Below are 17,700 nucleotides of genomic sequence, written 5' to 3' on the forward strand. Positions count from 1 at the left end.
GATCAACAGTGAGGCCTAAAATGATCCACCAGAGTGTCTTTACGTTAGCGTAGCATCATGCTGTAAAGATTTTACCGATAAACAGATTTATTCTCAGTTACTAACGGAGATAAGCTACACAAACAGATGAAGTAGCTACAATAAATCCAGCAAAGAAACTGAGGGTTTGATCTTAAACTCTTAGTTACGGCTGAATAAAGATAAATCTGCTCTGTGTGGTGCTAACAGTTATTAGCTTTGGGGTAAACTCAATTTTTCACAAAGGGTTGGCTTGGAAGCTGTTTTTGTAACAATCATCCTTTAAAAAACAGTTTCAGGTTTTCTCTAACGTATCAGAGATATTTAAGACAAAAAGGTAAAACCAGAATAAATCTGTGCTTTTAAAAGTGATTCCTACAGGAAAAAATCTGTTTCCTGTTCGACCTTTCAGGCACAAACAGACAGCAGGACTTTAAATATCACGGAAAAAGGAAGAGCTGGCAGGAAAAGCCCACAGCGAAGGTGAAGACCCACTTCCTGTTTGAACCTTCTGGGTCTCTGACAGAGAAAGAAACAAATTCATCAAGACTGGGAGTCAAAGATTCCCAGTGAGGAAATCCCAGTCAGCAGCAGTCATTCCTGTTTATGTTGGGAAATAACCATCCAACATGGCAGCGCCTGCTGGTTCAGAGTCTCACCGGTTCCTGATGCGTAGTTGGACCGCTGAGCATTGCCGGCTGTGATTGGACGATGGGGCTTCCTGTGACGGTGGAGGGGATTGGGAACAGAGATCAGGAGGAGGTGAAGGAAGACGAAGAGCCGCTCCGGAGTTCGGTGACGTGAACTCCTCGATGTATCCGGGATCGAACTCCCTGCAGAGGAGAAACCAGAAACGGTTTTTACTCAGGTTGATGAAAACGTGACGTTACGCTGCGGGTTCAATCCTACAGATTAACAGACCAGATTAGCAAGGAAGCTCTTTAGCCTTAGAGCGCATTCACACCGGCCCTGTTTAGTCCGCTTTAATCCAACTCCAGATTAGAGAGTCCAGTTCAGCTTTCAATCTCGATCTCAGTTCAGTTTAAATGAACTGTGGTTCAGTTTGAATGCAAATGTGAACACCAATTGGACCAGAGACCGCTCCAAAGGCAGGAAGTGGACTACAGAGCTGGGCATTCTGGGTAAATACAACCAAAACAAACCTGTTAGCGTAGCGCTAGAAGGAGAAATGACTTGAGAAATCCTCCAATCGCTAAAATCTGACGTCTCCATTTCTGTTTATACATGAAGGAAGTTGCTCTCAGTGTCTTTATAGCTTCCATCCAATTTTTATTGACTTTTTGAATTATGCAAACATTTATTCAGACTTCACTTGTATGTCACATACAGCTCCTTCATGTTTTTATCCAAAACAAAAGATTTTATCCAATTATATTTACTATCAAACATAACGACAGCAGCAGACATCAGGACAGACTGTAAAATAAATACGATTTATTCGTCATTTTCTGTTTGGGCTTCAAATTCATGAAATAGACCAACATCAGAACTAAAACTATTAGATCACTGAACTGTTTCAGAAAATTGTTTAAGCAGTGGGATCAAAATTTTACTCTTCTCTTGAATAATTTTTAATTTAACTATTTTCTTTCTTACAGATGTGATTTATTTTTATTTTTATTCCTAATGATGACTGTAAGTTTCATTACTTCTAGCTACACATTGTAATCTATCAAAGGTCAAAGGTCATATTTGCTTATAATAATGTAAATTGTGTTAATTTGTCTATCAAAATGCTGGATTAGCTTCTCTCATATTTACAGGATCTATTCATGTTCATTAAAATACTTTCTCTCCTTTATAGAATAAATCTAATGAAAACAGTTCAAACTGAGCTCTTTGCTGTTAAAACCAAAAGGTTATGATGCTTTACATGATTTAAAGTTAGAACTGCAGGTTTTTTTGTATTTCTGAACCCAGAAGCTGGAGAACTGGATTCCTGAGTTGTTTTTCTTTCCTGTCCTGACTTCATGCAGCTCAGACGTTTTTAAATGTTCTGTCCTGGTTTTTGTCCTCTGGCTGAATTTGGCTAATCTGCAACCACATTAACCACCGAAGTAAACGCCCGTCTCGCTCTGGTTCAGCAGGTTCAACACTGTTCTTCACGACGACCTGTGGAGGTCAAAGGTCAGCTGTGGTGTTGACAGCAGGGACAAGAGGTCAGAGTTCAGTGTTCAGAATGACTTGGGAACTGATTTAACTGTCTGCTCCTTTTGTGACTCAAACAAAGGAAATGATTCAGTTTTACCAAGTTGGTGAGTAAATCAACAGCCAGACAGAGAAACTCGACTCTCGTTGATTTTTTAATAAACTGTTTTTTTCTCTACGATTGTTGAGGATAAATAAACAAAACAGCCTCTTTCACTGCAAACACACAGCAGACAAATGCAAACCAAACCCAATGATTTTCTGCCATATCCAACTTTTTCCTGGCCGTCATTTCAAATCTTTTTACCTCCAAAAAAATCAGATTTTTTACGTGGAACTAAATCAGATTTGTGTCCGATAGTTTTCTGCAGTCAAATCGCATTTTATCCAACTTCTCCATCGTTCAACTGCATCCAAACAAACTTCTCTAAAAAGGACACCAGTGGTAGGCAAACTTCTGCTAATCCGCTAAAGCGTTAGCTTAGCTTATCCTGCTAATTTTGAGCACTTACAGCTTTCCCTAAATTAATTTAGATAAATTCAAAAGCACTAAACTCCACAAAGCGCCTTCCTCTTCTTCTCATTGCTCAACGTTACAAATGTATCCATTGGTGGCGGCGGCCATTTTTACTGCTGTAAACAAAGTGCTGCTGTTTGACATTAGTGTAAAAATAACCTCCCTTAACTTATAGATTAACGTTTCTGGTCCAACCAGCTGCTTATTGTTGCTTAATATTCCAGAAATGCCTGCAGAGACGAAATCATGACTAAAAATTGAAACAAATCAGAATATCATCAGCGCAGAAATAATTTAATAGCTAAAACTAATAATTTGGCTAAAGTATAAGACATACATTATTATTATTATTATTTACATCTTATCTCAAAAATACAACAGATTCCACGTCGTCATTAGTGATTCAAAACTGTAACTGCATAAAAATGTTACACCTTTGCTGCTTCCATGTGATCAAGGAAAAATGAGTTTTAATAGTTGTGTGTTTGAAGGAAAACAAACATCAGCAACGACCTCAGAGAATCAACTATGATTCAACTGTGAAGTAAATATGAGTATCATCAGCGTAGAGCAGGAAGCTGATCATTAAAAACATATTTTACAAAGTCACATGTTTTAAAAACAGATTCTGTGAACATCAATAACAGCAGGATGTGCCGTCTGAACAAGAAACTTTCATTTTACATGGATTTATGATTTATGAGCAATGCAACCAAATTACAGTCAGTAGAGATATATTTAATGATTATTTAACGATAACAGAGCGATGTGACATAAATCAGTTTACAGATGATTCTAGGATAACAACAGATAAGAACGTTAACAAGAGATCAACAGACAAGAACCAAGGAAACTGTTATTATCATCCAGAACGTTTACATTATTCACTGAAACCAGTTCAAATCCAGTCTGGTCCAAACTGAGCTGGAAATAAAAACCTCTGAGATGATGACAGACAAACTCCAGAAAACAGCAAGAGGATAAAGTTTTAATTTTGAGTTTATGAGTAAAAACACCTGCATCATTAATGAAAGTCAGAACGGTTTCTGTTCTCCACCCAGAACCGTCACACAGACACACACACACACACACACGCGCGCACACACACACACACACACACACACACACACACACACACACCTGCACTTATGTTGTTCACAGAGGACATTCCACCGTTGTAGCACTCACCCGGCGGACATCCCGGTCCCAGAACACACCAACACACACACACACACACACACACACACACACACACAGACAGGTGCTCAGATAAAAGGCCATTACAGTGAAACCAGTCGAGCTGGTCGCAGGAATGTGCGGCAGGCACAAACACCTTGAAATCAGCAGAACAGGAGGGGCCGAGTGTCGCATTAAACTTTCCATCTCATTACACACAAACATGCTGCTCCCTTTAAAGCCTTTCGCTCCAGTTCGACGGATAACTCCATAAACGGCCGGAGAAGTCTAAACATCCCGTTAAAATGTCAGGATTTTGAGGTTGAAAAAGTTCCATGTTTAATTTGAACAGATTTAAAGTGATGTTTAGGCTCCACAAAGGTAAAAGGTAGAAAAATAAATAAAAAGTTGCCACAATCTGGTTGCATAAGTATTCACACCCTCAGATTAAGAATGTCTTCACCCTTGATAGTCCAGTGGACTCGATTCAGGACCCAAATCAAAACATTTGTTACATTTCCAGCAGCTGTGGTTCTCCTAACCAAACCCTCTGAGCGACCCGTTCCTGTTCCCCTCCAGGCCTGAGGGGGCGCTGCACCAACAACCTCTGAAGAAGACACTGAGCGCAACTTCCTTTTTCACCAAATGGAAACAAAAATGGAGGTGTCAGATTTTACCGGATGGGGGATTTATGGAGTCATTTTTCCTGCCAGCGCTAGGCTAACACTAGCATCTTTTTTGGTTACATTTACCCAGAATGCTCTGCGCTGTAGTCCACTTCCTGCTTTTGGAGCAAACTCAGCGTTCACATATGCATTCACACCGTTGTGTTAATGTTACAAGTGACTTGAACAGATGAGAACATTTTTGACACAAAGTAACTCCAGATGATGAGATTTCAGTTCTGTGTATTCTGACCTGTTTTTGTGCTCCGTCATTTTAAACCAGCCACTACTGACCACAACACTCAATGCTTACACTCACACAAGAAAATGGCTGAAAACAGATGTGCAATAATGCAGCCATACATCTCTGAAAAGCAGAAATGGAGCCTCCTGCACAGCCAACCAGATATGAGGCAAGTAGTTCCTGGATAGTAAGTCAACAGAAAAAACTGCTTGTCTTTTCCAGCAGCCATTGTACAGCAAATACATTGTGAAAACTGGCTGACCAAATGTAACCCCCATATATGTTTGTAATATTATTGTGGGTAGTATTTTTTATTTTGTTCTTATTGGATTTTGTCTTGTAATTTAATGCACCAGCAAATCGGTTTCTATTTTAATTTTGGGTTTTCTTTTTTCTACCAGAAACCGCCTGTAGGTGGCTTGTGAGTTTACACTCTGGTTAAGACAGCAGAGAAAAAAATTGTAGTAGAAGAAGGAACCGTAGCTGGCTGTAGCACGTTGTGCTGAGCTATTGCACGCTAAAAGAAAAGAAAGCGAGATATATGATCAATTCTGATGAATTCTGGTAATGATTGACAGAAGAGAAGATAAGTGACCCGATCCTTGCAGTTAAATTTCTTTTTGCTGTGATTTTCTCCGGTGAGTGTTGTATTTTTGCAACCTGAAATGAAGCTAATGCTAAATGGCGCCACAGGCATTACTGCTCGTTATGTTCCGACAAGAAAATAAAAGAAACATAAAACCAATCGGGGAAACATGTAACATTAGAATGATTTTCACTGTATTATATTTTTGTTATGTATAAACTTAAAAAAAGGGGTTTGCATACAGTGATATATATTTTGTATACTTGCTATTAGTTACATGTTATTTTTGTTATAAATGGGATTTATTACTCCTGTATACTTTTGAGACTTTAATAGTAAATTAAGTTCTATATATATGCAGGTTGGTTTTTTTTCTCCGAACCACATTCAACTTGGAATACTCCAGCTGCATACCACCACAGGCCTGGATTGGATCTGCTGAGCTCCAGGTTTCAACCCAAGACCTGGAACTGCTGGAGTCGCTGCCTGCTTTCACACTGGATTAAGATAAGATTTTGGATCCAAAGAAACACATGGCCATTGAATTTGACAAAGACTTGACTGACTGACTTAAATTTCAAATACTGAACTAAAGAAAGGAACTGAACAATAAGGAATCTGGACTAAAAGAAAACACACTACCTGATAAGGGTGGACACTTTATGTTTAAAGACAAATGTTACAACAATGTACTGTTTAATTTTGTATTAAATAGTCTGTTACATTTTTTTGACATTAAGGTTGTTTGTGCAAACTCTGCCAGGGTTGCTAGGTAACGGGGTAGAAACTCTGCCAGGGTTGCTAGGTAACGGGGTAGGAACTCTGCCAGGGTTGCTAGGTAACGGGGTAGGAACTCTGCCAAGGTTGCTAGGTAACGGGGTAGAAACTCTGCCAGGGTTGCTAGGTAATGGGGTAGAAACTCTGCCAGGGTTGCTAGGTAGCAGGTGAAACTCTGCCAAAGTTGCTAGGTAACGGGGTAGAAACTCTGCCAGGGTTGCTAGGTAACGGGGTAGAAACTCTGCCAGGGTTGCTAGGTAACGGGGTAGGAACTCTGCCAGGGTTGCTAGGTAACGGGGTAGGAACTCTGCCAGGGTTGCTAGGTAACGGGGTAGGAACTCTGCCAGGGTTGCTAGGTAACGGGGTAGGAACTCTGCCAGGGTTGCTAGGTAACAGCATGTATGACTCAACATTCAGGAGGTTTTAGAAACTGCTCATTTTCCAGACACTAAAAAAACCTGAATTTATTGCCAAAAAACAGGTGGTGTTTTGCTTAAAGTGGTTGGATTGTTTTTAGAAGCAGCGTAGAAAAATAAAAAGATGTAAAAAGGGAATCTGTCCAAAATCAGATGGATTAAATGTTTACATTAAGCTGCTAAAACTTAAATGTCTAGTTTTAGCAGTTAAAACAGCTCATGGCTTTAGTCGTATTCTGCTAAAACCAGGTAAAAATATGTCGATGATCTTGATTCCAGAGGAATGCCGTACCTACAGTGAAGCACGGTGGTGACAGCAGGATGATTGGGGCTGAAGGAAGAACAAAGAAAGGATTTACCAGCAGATTAACATTAAAAATGGGCTGAAGTTATTCTGCCAGTGCAGCATCGTTCTTCTGCTGCCATGAAGTCACCAAACGGTGCTGAACACACAGACGGAGGGGTTGCCCCGGCGATGGACGTGGTTTGTCCCCGCAGTGACTTCTTTCTCTTCTGTTTTGGGCAGAGAAACTCAAACATTCATTCAGCTCGATTACGTCAACCGGCAACAAAGGAGCACAAAGACGCAGAGTCACCAGAGATGAATGGAAGAAGACAAAGAGACGGATATGAAAGAGAGAAACACAACCGAGGAGAGGAGAGGTCATCGCCAACATCGCTCAACCTGAAAACTCCTCATCGATTATCCTGCAGGCTCTCTGAGCTCTTCTTTCATTTCAGCTGTTTTACTTCCATTGTAGTAATCGATTATTGAAAGTAACAAAAAGAAGCACAACGTGTTCACCTCCAGGTCTCAGGGTGAAACAGACACGTGTTTTCATTCACTCCAAATCACACAAACACCAAACAAAAGCCAAACTGACGAGTCCAGAGAGACGCAAACCGACTCGACTAAATCCAGAACCGGCAGGTTCATGAAGAGGACACGGCAGAGAAAACGACTTCCATCTCTGAACCACCAACCAGCAGAACAAAACCTTTCTGGTCCACATGTTGAATTTCACAAACTGGAACTTTAACTGGAGTTTGTTCTGGTAGAAACGAACCAATCTGGTATAGAAAACAAATCAGTCTAACTCTATGCTTCATTATTATTATTATTATTATTATTATTATTATTATTGTTGTTGTTGCTCTTTCTGAACCATTTCAAAGATCTGCTGCAGTTTATTGGTTGCATGTTTGACCTTGAATCAACTTTTATTTTAGTTTCAGTTCCTTTATTCTTTATTTTACTCTGAACGTTAAAGTCAAATTAAAGTTGTTTTTAAAGCTTGTGAAGTTGTTGATGTTATGAAATGTGATGTTTGGAGGAAAGTTAGAAAATATATGTAGAAATCAGAACATTTAAAAAACATTTTCAGTCAATTCTTCTGTTTTTCTGCATCAAATCGATTTCAGCCGATATGAAACCTCAGATATCGGATCAGAAATTGATTATATCTTTTTATCATCCACACTTTTAGTCAAACTATAAAACTTTTTGCAGTTTTGTTTAAAATCTTATAAATCTGTTTTCTTTGAGGCACCAATCTGAGTTTTCAGTGAAACTATTGTGAGTGTATTTATCTATGCAAGCGAACAACAACGTGTGGAATATTTTACATATTTCATATTTACTAAAGCGCTACACTCTGACCTTCCAGCTTTTTCTGTACGGAACACCAAAAGGACCAAAAAGCCAAGAAATTTCCTGTTTCACAAACTGTTTCCACGGCGATTACAGTTTAAAGGGTTTGCAAACGAAACAGAATCCTTTTCCAATCAGAGTCTTCCTCAGATGAAGAACCAATCACAACTTCAACTAACGATTAATTTACTAATCGATTATTCTGATGATTATTTGATTCATCTGATAAAAGAAAATTGGTACCTTCTGCAGATTCTTCATTTAAACATTTTATATAACATTAGAAATACATTAAACAATTCAATTAAAATCATTTTTAAATAAGAAAATAAAGATTTTATTGCCTAATATTCCCTTAGTAAATCTGAACCAGGAGAAACTAAAACAAATTTATAAACAAAAGAGATTTTATCTTAGATTCAAAATGTATTTTGGCTTAATTATTGTTCTGAATACGTTTCATTAGCAAATGGCATTTTTTAAATCTATATTCCAGTTTATTATGACTAAATTAGTTAACGGTCATTTCAATAATCAATTAATCTGATTAACCAGTAGAAAACATAAAATTACATTTTGTAGCTCAATAATATTTAATCTTATATTTGTACTTAATTTGTGCGTTTCAGGTAATATTTCTACATTTCTTCTCCAAAAGCTCTCAACAAAATATCTTTAAGGTTCCATATATATTTAGTTTAATTTATTGTTAAATTTCTCCAGTTTTCTAAAACTATCTAGCCAAAAACTGTTGATATGAATCTGCAAACTCTGCTAGCCGAAGGAGCTAACAGCGCTAATGCTAGCTGCTAGCATTAACAAAAAACATTTAGAAGTGCTCAGTAATATTCAACTCCTTTTCTTTTTAACAAATAAACTTATTTAAGGTTATTGGTGGCTGATTAAAGTTTGAATATCTCATGAATAATCTAGTAAAATACATAAAATTTTACAAATAATTTTTTACGTTTCGAGAGACTTTTGTAATGCCCCGTCGTTAAAAATGATCATTTATTCTCAATCAGCTTTACTAATTAAATAAAAGTTAAATAAAAAATTCAAGATGAATTTTTAGTTTAATAGAATAATAACATTTTAAAGATATAATTTGTTGTTTTTTTTATCCCACTTTAATGGTTTAGATCAATTTTAATAATTTTGTTTAAAGAGTTTTTAAATGCTATTTTAAATTAATGAGCAGTAAAAAGTGGCTTCATGGAAATATTTACCCTCTAATCTCAGTAACTGGTTTATCTGGTGAGGAACTGGAGTTTAAATTTAGTCACAATGGACGGATTACCAGCATAAACAACCTATTTAAAGTCTTTCCACGGCGTCTCAACTGGAGTTAAGTCCAGACTTTGACTAAGCCACTCCAGAACTTTCATTTATTTGTAACCTTTAACCTTTTAGAGGCGTTCAGGATCTTTGTTTTTCTGTAAAAATGAGTTTAAACTAAACTGGTTGCAGTTTCTCCTTCAGGATAATAATTTCTACTACAAAGTGATTTAAATAATTTAAATAAAGAAGAAAAAAAAAATCAAAAATCAATGTAATTCCTTAATGGGAAATATTTTTCTAGCTCAGTCTGCTCTCTAACCTTTGACCTTTGAGTCTGAGACATTAAATACTTTTAGATGATTTATTGTGAATCTCTTTGATCAACTGTTTTAATTTCAGGTTTATAAATAAACTTTTTGTTTTTGATTCTATTTTGTACAATAACATGAAAAACATGGAATTTGATTTATGGTCAAAGGTCAGAGGTTACATAAAAACAGATGGATACCTCAGATCAAAGGTGTTCAAAGTAGGGTTTGGGGGCCATTTGTGGTCCGTTGTCTGACTTTATACGGTCCGTTGACCACAGGGCAGAACTACAACTTTTAAATCAAAATCTTTTTAGAAAAATGTTAAATGCTACAAAACGTTAAAGTTCCAGTTAGTTATAGTTTTTTCCACCATTAATTACAAAATAACCAAAACATTTTCTCAGTTTTCATCATTTTGTTTTAGGTAACGGTGCTGTAGCCCTCATTTTTCTCACTTTTCTCTTTAAAAAAGGACAAAATAATTATTGTAGTGAATGAAAATGTTTCAGCTGCTTAGATTCAAATAGAGCTCCAAACAATCCCTCTACAGGGGATTCTTCACAGAATCGAGTCCAACGAGTCTGAATAAGGATTAACCGCCTGCAGGTCTCACAATATTCTAGAAAAGATGATTATAAATGATCTAAAATCTCTGATGGTTTGATAGTTAAAGCCAGAGAAAATCAGACGTACGGCTCTGACAGGAAGCTCCCGGTGCAGCGTTTTCTGTTTGGATGTCAGAGTCTCTGCTGCGCTTTGATCAGAGCGGACCAATCAGGAAACAGACCAATCAGAGCGGACCAATCAGGAAACAGACCAATCAGAGCGGACCAATCAGGAAACAGACCAATCAGAGCGGACCAATCAGAGAGGACCAATCAGAGCGGACCAATCAAGAAACAGACCAATCAGGAAACAGACCAATCAGGAAACAGACCAATCAGGAAACAGACCAATCAGAGAGGACCAATCAGAGCGGACCAATCAGGAAACAGACCAATCAGAGAGGACCAATCAGAGCGGACCAATCAGGAAACAGACCAATCAGAGAGGACCAATCAGAGCGGCGGATGGACGCACCAACAGGAGAGGCAGCGTCTGCAAGGTGTGTGTGAAGACGACGTTACCACACACACCTTTTGTTTCTCTGACAGCGAGGATGGAGGAGTTCAAAGCTAACAATAAAAGCAGTTAACACCTGCTAAAATCACACACACACCTTTCTGACGGCGGCGGATAAACACACACACACTCGTCTTTATAACCCCTGAAGGAGGCGAGTTTACAGATAATCCTGATTCTCTGTTTTTTCTAACTATAATTTCATGAGTGTTAACATGAGACATGCTAATGCTAACGCTAACAGATTTTGGGGTGAATCTGCCTTGAATCCTGGATGAACTTTAAATGACCTCAGGTCTTCACAGGTTGATCAATAGTTGCTTTGTAAAGTTTTTTTTTAATTTGATTTTCTCTTTGCGTTGTCGTTCGTATAAATGATTCCTGTGTGAAACGTTTACGACCCCAAAGAAAAATGTAAACATCAGACAGCAGCGTGGAAGTAACGATGGATCAATAACAAAATGTTTTTATGAGACACTTTATGCTGCAGAACATCAAACACTAAAACATCTGTAACTCACTGATCCAAAATTAGCCGATTTCAACCAATTTGTCCAAAGTTTTGTCTTAAATTTTGAATATTCTTTGACTTTCTATCTATTAGAACCAATGAAAAAATAAATAAGCAAATATTTCTGTGACAAACAGCAGAAACTGGAGGGAAAATAACAGAAAATACAGCAAAGAAAAACCATCAGAGCCAAAGAAGAAAAAACAACAGATTAGAAAACAGAGTTTGATGTGGAACCAGGAAGAAATGAGAACAAAGGAGCCTCCAGCAGAACCAATCAAATATTAAACAGCCGCGTTGGTTTAGGTCTCAATGCTTTTATAGACGGTCCGTAATCTTTAATCTCTAGAGTAAATATATAAAGCTGATACAAACAGACGGGTTCAAAGGTTAGCATGGTTAGCGTAGTTAGCGTGGTTAGCGTGGTTAGCGTGCTGCTGCAGTGCAGCAATCAGACAAAATGCAGCACAAACCTGCAACCAGCCGACATTTCTCTGTCCCCATCAGAAACCAGCAGGACGCGGATCAGAACGCCGTTTCACCGACCGCCACGCCTTCCACAGTGACCAGGTGTGCTGCTGCACCTGACCTACTGTGAGAGTGTGTGTCTAGATGTGTGGGTGTGTGTGTGTGTGTGGGCGTGTCTGTGTCTGTCTGTGTGTGTGTGTGTGTGTGTGTGTGGTCTAAAGTCTAAAGTCCTGCATGTCTTCCAGTCAGTAGCAGCAGCAGCACTTCATGTCACACCCCAAACCCAAACACACATCAGGCTGAGCTAATGCCAAAGCCTCAACACTAACAGATATATTTGGCCTATTCAAAGTATGTTTGTTACATTTTTAGAACAACATTATTCTCAGGTAATGAGATTTCATTCTGCTCCGTTCAGAGGTTTTAGGGTCACTATCACTTTAAATCCAGATGACCTGCTGCTGACCAACTCAGAGTTACAAACTGATGCAAAATCACATCTTTGAAAAGCAGAAGTGGAGCCTCCTGCTCAGAATGCACCACATGGTTTCTGGATTGTAAGTCAACAAGGCCACTCGCAATAAATCAATTAGTCTCATAATAAACTAAAACAAGCTCAATAATTTCCTTTTGCATGATTTATTGTTTTTCTCTTTCCACCAAAAACTGGAGATAAAAGTTTCAGTTTGGTGTTTTGGTCTCAACTAGACGTTTTTTGAAAGATCATTTTGTTCAGACAGACTTCAGAAATAATTTTATTTTGTTTCACCAGTTTTTTAAAATTTTTTATCTTGGATATTTAAAATGTCTCCGAGTGTTAAAAGTTCCTGAGAATTATTTATATTACTGATGGTTTCTGGCATTAAATTACTTGAAAACAATCTCAAAAAACAATAATATCATTTATATACACGTATTTATATATATATATATTATATATATAGAAACAGCAGGACAAACTGTTGCCAGACCTGAAGTTTTATTAATTTGTGTTTTTCTGTTTTCTCTCAGTTTTTAGCCGATCTGAAATGTTTTCTGTTGAGTTTCTGTGAAATCTGCAGTTTTTATCTTTACGTTTTATAAAAATACTGAAATAAATACCAATATTTATGTAGCTTTATTAATAACTGGGAACAGAATCTCATGATCAATAAGGACATCCTCCATTTTGATTTATTAAAAATCCTGTTTGTTTGTTTAAAGTTCTGCTGGATGTTTTCTAATATTATCCAGCCTGACCTCTGACCTCTTCCTGACCTTCTGGATTCTCATCCAGGAGATAAAATTATTCCAGCAGATCCTGAAACTTTCTGCAGGGAAATTCCCACAGAATCCAGTTAAATCCCAGTAATTATTAATGCTCCATGTTGCCAGGAACAAACGCTGAGATTCATAAAATGAAGAATTGGCTCAAATTTTTCTTCATTTTAATTATGACAGGAGAAGTAAAGGAATGAAAACCTGCGGACGGTGAGCTTCAGGGTCTTGAAGGATCCTTTGATCAGAGCGATGGCTTCCTGTCTGTAGCCGCTCAGCTCCACGTCGTTGATGATGATGATCTCATCCCCGACCAGCAGAGGGCGCTCCACGCTGTCCGCCTTACCGCCTTCCTCCACCTGGAAGAAGAAACAAAAATTCACCGCTAGAATCAAACTAAATTATAACTTATTCTCCCACAGAGGAGACAATTTGCTGCAGCAGCAGAAAAGTGACGATGTAGGTAAAAGTATGAAAATATATTTTTAATAAAGACATAAAATAAAAGAGTGTACTCTGATCCAAAGAAATGCTCAACTGAACTGAAACGTCTAAGAAAATTACAAAACGTGATTTTATTTCTGTATTTTATAGGAGGGACAATAAAACTCTGCAAATAGAAATGTTTTTTAAAATGAGTCAAACTAGAAATAACAGAAGGTGGATTTTACAGTAACAATAATGATGAAAGCAGTAAAAATGGCCACCGCCATCGTCACCAGATCAGAACCAGCTGAAGGAAGATGATAAAAACAAAAGCAAAATAATTACTGGAAACGGTTATTTTTTGTATTCTAGTGGATGGTCTGTTCTCAGTCAAACCAACCTGTTCCCCTCCTGGCCTGTGGGGGCGCTGCACCAACAACCACTGAAGGAAACCACACAAAAACCTCTGAAGACACTGAGAGCAACTTCCTGCTTCCCCAGATGGAAACAAGATGGAGGCATCAAATTTTAGTGTTGGAGGATTTCTGGAGATATTTCTCCCATTAGCGCGTCGCTAGCTAGTTTCTCTTGGCTGCATTTACCCAGAATGCCCTGCCCTGTAGTGCACTTCCTGCTTTTGGAGCGGTCTCCAGTCCACTTGGCGTTCACATATAAAGCCAAATTCACTTCAACTGAACCCAGACTGAGCGCCTGGTAACTGGAGTTCAGTTAGCGTTCACACCGGACCAACCAGATCAGACTTCCTAGAAAACTGGACTGGAGTCGGGTTAAACTGGACTGAACTCTGTTCTCCCTCCTGGGGTGAGCTGCTGGGTTCTTTTTCTACGTCTCAGTTGTTCTTAGGTTCTGTTGTTGCTTCAAAGCGGCTCCATGAAACCCGGCTCTCCTTCCAGGATCTTTGCGATTCTGGCAGCACCTCGTTGTCTTAATGTTCCTGTTTTATGGAGAAACCCAAACTGTCCGTCCTGCAGCTGCAGACGGACTGACAGGTATCAATAAGCCCCGCCCCTCTGCTACAGCGCCGCCAAGCCTTTCAGTGTGGGCGGGTTCTGGGTGTGTCTAAGACCAAGCCCATCAGAACCAGAACCGATACTGACTCACTCATGTTTAATGGTGATAAATATAAACATGTAAGGAGCTCAGAGTGGAAGGAAACCGGACAGAAACCCGACCAGAGTTCTGCAAAACCGTCCATACGCCTGCAGTGTTTGACTGCTGGGAGATAAATAAACCCAAATAAGGACGACAGAAACACAGAGAGACTGGGTGTGTGTGTGTGTGTGTGTGTGTGTGTGTGTGTGTGTGTGTGTCACTTTGGGGCTCCAGCTGAAATTCATTATCCAGCAGATGGAGAAATCCAAGCAGAGCAGCTCAGGCAGGAATCAATAAAAAACTAAAAACCTCCAATAATCAATAAAAACCAGCAGAGAAACTGATCCTGGATCAATTTCACACTGATTGATGAGACAGAAAATAATAAAAATAAATGATCATTCAGTCAGGATGGATGGAGGAAATTTAAATATCAGATTTAAAAAGCAAAAACTTGCAAAAACAAAATCCAGTAAAATTATATTAAAAGTCAAAACATTTTTTATTTTTTTTAAAGTGGCTTAAAATAAATAAATAAAAAGATTAAGATAAATCCATAAAGTTTACAAAATATGTAAAAATATTTAAATTTAGCGAGTCAGTGACTGTAGAAGTGCAAAAGTGTAAAAAAATATTTAACTGCAATATAAAATAAAATAAAAACAAAACTAGAAATAAAATTAAAACAAGAAAAATAAAAATAAAATAATAAACCTGTAAATAAATAATATGATTATTGTTTCACATGTGATGGATCCGATCCGATCCGATCCGGTTCCGAACCGTTGGACATGACGCCGTCGCTGCGTTCAAATGCATCAGGAAAACAGATTACTCTCATCTCTGTCCCACTTTACGTTCCCAGTCAGCTGCTGCTGATTTGCATTTTAATAAAACCAGGTCAGCAGCGACTGATGAGCTTCAATAACGGTTAGATCCTAATCTGTGACTTAATTATTTTAAACTAACAGAAAAAAAAAATGGTGAAACAGATTTAAGGCTCCATTTTTAAAGCTCAACCAATCAGACGCTGAAAACCTTCTGGAAAATATTTCCAGAGTCAAAAACTGTCATGAAATAAGAACTTTCTCCAAACTCCTCAGTGGCACACATCTTTTAAGGATGTGAAAACTAAAGTTTCTTCTATCACAGTTCTTCCTTCCACTAATCTTTCCATTACTGTATCTTGTTACATCAGGCTTTATCATTTGGAGCAAGGAAATGACAAACTGTCACGTCAGCATCTTCCTAATGTTTGTTTACGTAACAAACTGGCACCAACAGAAAATGTTTGCATTATATATATCTAGTTTTTGGTTAGCTTAGCTTAGCCAAACATATATGAACTGATAAAAATAAACAGAATTTATAAACTTAAAAACTATCATTAGATCTGGTTGCTCGTTAATCATGTCATCCTCAAAAAGAGTTGCCGTTTCCTGGGTTAATGCTATGCTACTATGACATAAGCTAACAATAATAGAAAACATAAGATTAAGCTATGCTAAACTAAGTTAATGTTAGATAGGCTAATCGTAAGCTACACAAAGCTAAGCTAATATAAACTTAAAGTGAGCCAACTAAAAACTAAACTAAATCATGCTAAGCTAAGCTGAAGTAGGTCAACACATCCAGTTTTCATTGTTCACTTTCTTCGATCCATGTTTTTCCTTCCACTAAACTTTTCGCTATGATAACTGGGTACAGTAGTCTTTAGCATTTGTTTCCCTTCCTTATGGAGCGAGCACATGACCAGCAAGTCAGCAGTATTCCTAAAGACTGTTTAAGGTATTAGCTGTGTTAGCTTAGCCATGAAGTGACAAACAACTTATTAAACAACAGAAAAGAGAAAAGCGGTAAGTCATGGAAATGATGGAGTATTTGATTTGTGGTGACTGAACTACATGTTTGTATGTTTTAGATGTATTTATAAATATTGTTTTTGTATATATACATTTTTATGTTTATATTTCTAGTTTAGCTTGTTTTGTGTGTTTTTTGGGATCATTTTATCATTCATTGAATTGAATTAACTTTGTAAATATGTCCTGATGCCCCCTGCTGGCCCTGTTAGGAACAGCTCGGTTCGCTTATAACTCGAGCCGGCTGATGGGAAAGTTTCTCATTTATCAGGGTTAATGTGTAAAAGAGCCTGAACTCTGATTTTTCCTGACCTTGGAGATGATAAGCGGCTGTCCGTGCTCCAGGCCGCCCTGCACGGTGAAGCCCCACGGCGCTCCTCCCTGCAGCCGGGCCTCCACCAGCACCCATCCGCCTCCCTCTCCTCCGCCCGCCGGCTGGAGCCCCGCCCGGCCGCGGCGCTCCATGCCCGGCCCGCGGGGACGGCGCTCAGCCCGGCTGCGGCGCTGGAGCCCAGGATGAGCTTCTACACTCCGGGTCGCTCACAGGTGCATCGCCGCTCATTTAGAAATCCCGGTTTGCGGGGGGAACGAGGCAGAAAGAGGAGTTTTGCGCCTTTCCTGCAAAGTGCATTCCTGTAGCGCAGAGAGCGGCTGATCGAGTCCGGGGAAAAAAAGCCGCCCGGATTCAACCTGGAAAGAATCCCGAAAGTTTGTGGAGAGCGGAAGAAGAATCAAAGTGAGACTCAGAACTGCTGAAAATGAATCCAAAGCCTCTCCTTTCCTCTCTCTCGCTCTCTCTCTCTGCCCAAAATCAGTTTAGCATCACAATAGGATTTACTGCGACTCACCGAGCAAAGAGAAAAGACACAGAAAGAGGAGGAGTGAAGTGGAGAGAGGGAGAGGTATGAGAAGGAGAGAAAGAAAAGGCCAAACAAGGTCCAGAAAAAAACAAAGTGAAGAAAACTGGAACAAAAATGCAGATAAGCTGAGAATAAAAGGAGGATGTTGGAGTGAAAGGTTGTTTGTTGATCCTCTGTTTGCGTTCACACTGGAACCAGATTACTGCTAAAAACCAGATTAAACTTCCTTCATCATTAATTATCCAACCAGAACTAAAATCAGCTGATTAG

General features: G+C 38.7%; 1 protein-coding gene across 1 annotated transcript in view; it reads right to left on the bottom strand.

Moving 5' to 3' along the window:
- Positions 1-17,675, bottom strand: part of shroom3 (shroom family member 3) — a 42,490-nt gene extending 24,815 nt beyond the window's left edge. Inside the window, exons 1-3 of the mRNA XM_044144435.1 lie at positions 16,883-17,675; positions 13,374-13,528; positions 678-851 (exon numbers count right to left, since the gene is read on the bottom strand). Coding sequence (XP_044000370.1) covers positions 678-851; positions 13,374-13,528; positions 16,883-17,035 — 482 coding nt within the window. The 5' untranslated portion in view covers positions 17,036-17,675. The remainder of the gene's footprint in view (positions 1-677; positions 852-13,373; positions 13,529-16,882) is intronic.
- Positions 17,676-17,700: the final 25 nt, after the last annotated feature.

Source organism: Gambusia affinis, linkage group LG17, assembly GCF_019740435.1.
Source record: "Gambusia affinis linkage group LG17, SWU_Gaff_1.0, whole genome shotgun sequence".
Taxonomy (NCBI): Eukaryota; Metazoa; Chordata; class Actinopteri; order Cyprinodontiformes; family Poeciliidae; genus Gambusia; species Gambusia affinis.